The sequence below is a fragment of the Trachymyrmex septentrionalis genome, unplaced genomic scaffold (assembly GCF_001594115.1).
Source record: "Trachymyrmex septentrionalis isolate Tsep2-gDNA-1 unplaced genomic scaffold, Tsep1.0 scaffold40, whole genome shotgun sequence".
Lineage (NCBI taxonomy): Eukaryota > Metazoa > Arthropoda > Insecta > Hymenoptera > Formicidae > Trachymyrmex > Trachymyrmex septentrionalis.
In genome coordinates this window covers 2,226,945-2,230,347 of record NW_017305569.1, presented here as the reverse complement: position 1 = coordinate 2,230,347, position 3,403 = coordinate 2,226,945, and the positions used below count along the sequence as shown (strand labels likewise).

Sequence of the window (3,403 nt, the reverse complement as noted above, 5' to 3'; positions counted from 1 at the left end):
TATATATATATATATACAGATTTGAAAATAATTTTGTTGAACCATCAAAATAATTATGTAGAGCGCACAAACTTGTTGCTAGACTATCAAAACTTTTTGCAATATTACTTATCATAAAATTCCTGTACGTACTGTAATTATAGGTGACTTGAGACAGTGTAGGTAATTTGGGACAGCATGTATTTTTGTTAAATTTAATCAAGTTTAAATTTTAAACTTTCTTTAATGACTCATGGATCGATTCCATGATTAAATTTAACAAACATATAATACATGTTGTCCCAAATTATCTATCCCAAATTACACTATCCCAAGTCACCTACATTTAGGATAATTGATGGTCCAACAAAATTATTTTCAGATCTGTATCTAACTAAATTTTTAAAAACTTTAGCAAAATCGTTCTTTCCGTGTAATTGTAAAGAAACTTGCTCGAACTGGTAACTAAAATTCACGCATAAAATATTACAGCGGCAAGTCTTGCTTTGACCAAATAAGATGATTATTTGTGTAGAAAACTTTCCGTTCGATAGCTAAACTTCTGTATATTATTATCTTCATTCTCTTTTAATATATATATATATATATGTGTGTGTGTGTGTGTGTGTGTGTGTGTGTGTGTGTTAAAATAATAGAAATGTTTAATAATTTATGTAATAAATTATATGTTTGCAGTAATGTCCACTCATTCGCAATAATGATGTTAAATTGATGAAATATTAAAAAAAATATTTGCCGCCTTTGAAGACATCTTCTAAGTTTACCTCACAACAAAGCTTTTAAAATGGTTGACTTACCATCTATTTCGGACAGACGGTACACGCTTATAAATTTGCACGTATATATACATATAATAGATACATGTATGCATACTCACCGCCAGCTTGAGAAGACGCTCGGAGGCCTTGGCTACGTCCATATTCTGCAACGCAAACGAGAGAGGTACGAGATTATTAATGTAGAAGGTAAATACGTGGGAAACATGCGGAGAAGGGGTGCGTTAAGAGAAAGAGGAAGCAGGAATGAGGCAGATATGCCCTAAAGCTGAACGCAAAACAAATGCGAGTTAGGAGGATAGGTGTGAGAGGGCGAAACGTGCTACCAACTACAAAATGTAACTTTCTAATTGGATTTAAGATCGTATATACGATATGCTCTAAGCTCGTCGATATACTCGAAGCTGAATTACTTCACATATCGCATTTAGAATTACACAATTCAAAATTTGCAAAAAAACGTCATAATCGAGCGTGATGTAAATTTTGAGTTGTGCGTGACAGCTAAAATCAAATCAATGAATCGTCAATTCTTCTGAATGGAAAGGCTGCGATATTTATACGTATATCTCTGTACAACATGTTACGCTCTGTTGCAACACAATTAAAGGTTTACTTACGGATGAACGCCCACGCGAAATTAGATTAACGTCACTATCGAGGAAGCAAACCGCAAAATTTAATCCGCGTGTCGAAATGCGGTTATATGATATCGATACTCCGTTATTATTTGAGGAATATTGTTTTATACAGCATTAATATCTTCGACAACTACATCATTCAACAATAATGACGCGATTAAAATGAAGAGAGTTAGATTATTGAATAAAATATATATTAATCAATCTTTGTAAAGAATTAATTCTTTGTAAGAATTAAATAAAAAGTAATGCATTAAGCATTACTCGTAACTGGATTAGGATATTTTAATAAATAAAACACAGAAGTAATCCTTTAATTATCTGTACATATTTCTCAACATAGTCTTCAGATATTGAATATATTTCTACCAACGGTGAACAAGTTTTGAACACGCAAGAAATCAAGAGATTGAATCTTATCATACTACATTTTAGAAATTAGAGATTATTTAGAAATTTGTGTTTTATTTATTAAAATATTCCAATTTAGCTACAAATATAGAAGCATTACTTTCCATTAAATTATTGTAACTCGATAATTCAATCTTTATATTTTAGATGTTTAATCTGGTTAATTGGATATTTTTAATTAAATCTCAAAAAATTAGTCCTTGCTCTTCGTGATATCCTAAATTATCATTTTAAATCGTTTCGCAATTCAATTGCATTAACTTCTAAAATTGGAATTATATACGTTCGCTATCTGTGACATAGTTGTTTATATATTTTTATTATTATTTTAAAAAGAATCAATTAGTAATAAAAAATTCATCAGATTTATTTAGGTAATACGTAAACGATAAATAATAATATCCGTCCATCCTTAATGTTATTGACATCCAAATTGGGATAACATATATTTATCAAAAACAGAATTTCATGTATCGAACATAATTAAATTTAATATGCGAATCCATTGAATAGTAGAATTAATCAACAAAGTTTAATGGAGATTCAGATGTTGTTAATGCACTTATAATATATTATTGAATAAATGAATTGAATTTTTAATTAGATTTTTAATAATAATTCCATATCAGGCAAAGACGTCCGAATACTTCCTTTCTTCGATATAGATTTACACTCGGTCTATGGCGAATAAGGAGCTTTCCAATTCCGATGGAATTGATATTTCGTACACGGCGTTAATTGAACACAAGGAAAGGAAGTCGTCCCTCCGGCGTTTCGCTTAAGTGGCGGTTGTCAAGAGGTCCCTCCGAATGCTACAATAACCACCCAACCGCGTTTGTGTATACCAGAGGTTTGCAAATAAATACCTTCAGAGCTTCCACGCGACTTCAACGCATCATTCCTATGCGCGTATGCACGCGCCAATGGCCGCATTCCTCCTTAAACAGCGGCATCTCTTTGTACAATGTAAAGGGAAGTTGCCAGTCTCGAAATACTTCGTTTATAGCAAGATATATATTCTAACGTAATTCAATAAATTCTTTTCAATGACACACTTAAACTTAAATAAACTATATTTCCAGTTATACTTTTTTTTTATAATACTTTTTTTGTAATGAGTATTTCTATTTATTTTTCTAAATATAATGTCATTTTCACTGTAATTAACACAAATGTAATCTACAAAAATAAATATTTGAAAATTAACTAAGTATTTAGTAAATTAAAAGTGATAATGCATTTCATTTGCCAGTGAATATTAGATTTAATACGAGAATGAAACACACGCAACTAGATCATGCTAATTGCAATTATCGTGACGTATTGCCGTTATTACAGTTAATATTCTGCAGCATGACAATATCATAATGCTAATTAAATTATTCGCGTTTGTCACTGTTGCGACAGAATTATGAAACAGAAAAATGGCAAAGGTGAGATACAGAGTGATATTGTTAGCTAGTGATCCGCAAGATAATGTGTCGCATGAAACGATTAACGTGCTGTATATTCTATCCGCTTATATACTACTGATCGATGGTATATCAATTATTGTAATTTTATCGTCATAAGTAG

At 30.9% G+C, this 3,403-nt stretch overlaps 1 protein-coding gene across 1 annotated transcript in view; it reads right to left on the bottom strand.

The window, feature by feature from the left end:
- The window catches only part of LOC108751140 (diacylglycerol O-acyltransferase 1), a 102,216-nt gene that overhangs the window by 13,013 nt on the left and 85,800 nt on the right, over positions 1–3,403 (bottom strand). Inside the window, exon 9 of the mRNA XM_018491182.1 lies at positions 878–922. Coding sequence (XP_018346684.1) covers positions 878–922 — 45 coding nt within the window. The remainder of the gene's footprint in view (positions 1–877; positions 923–3,403) is intronic.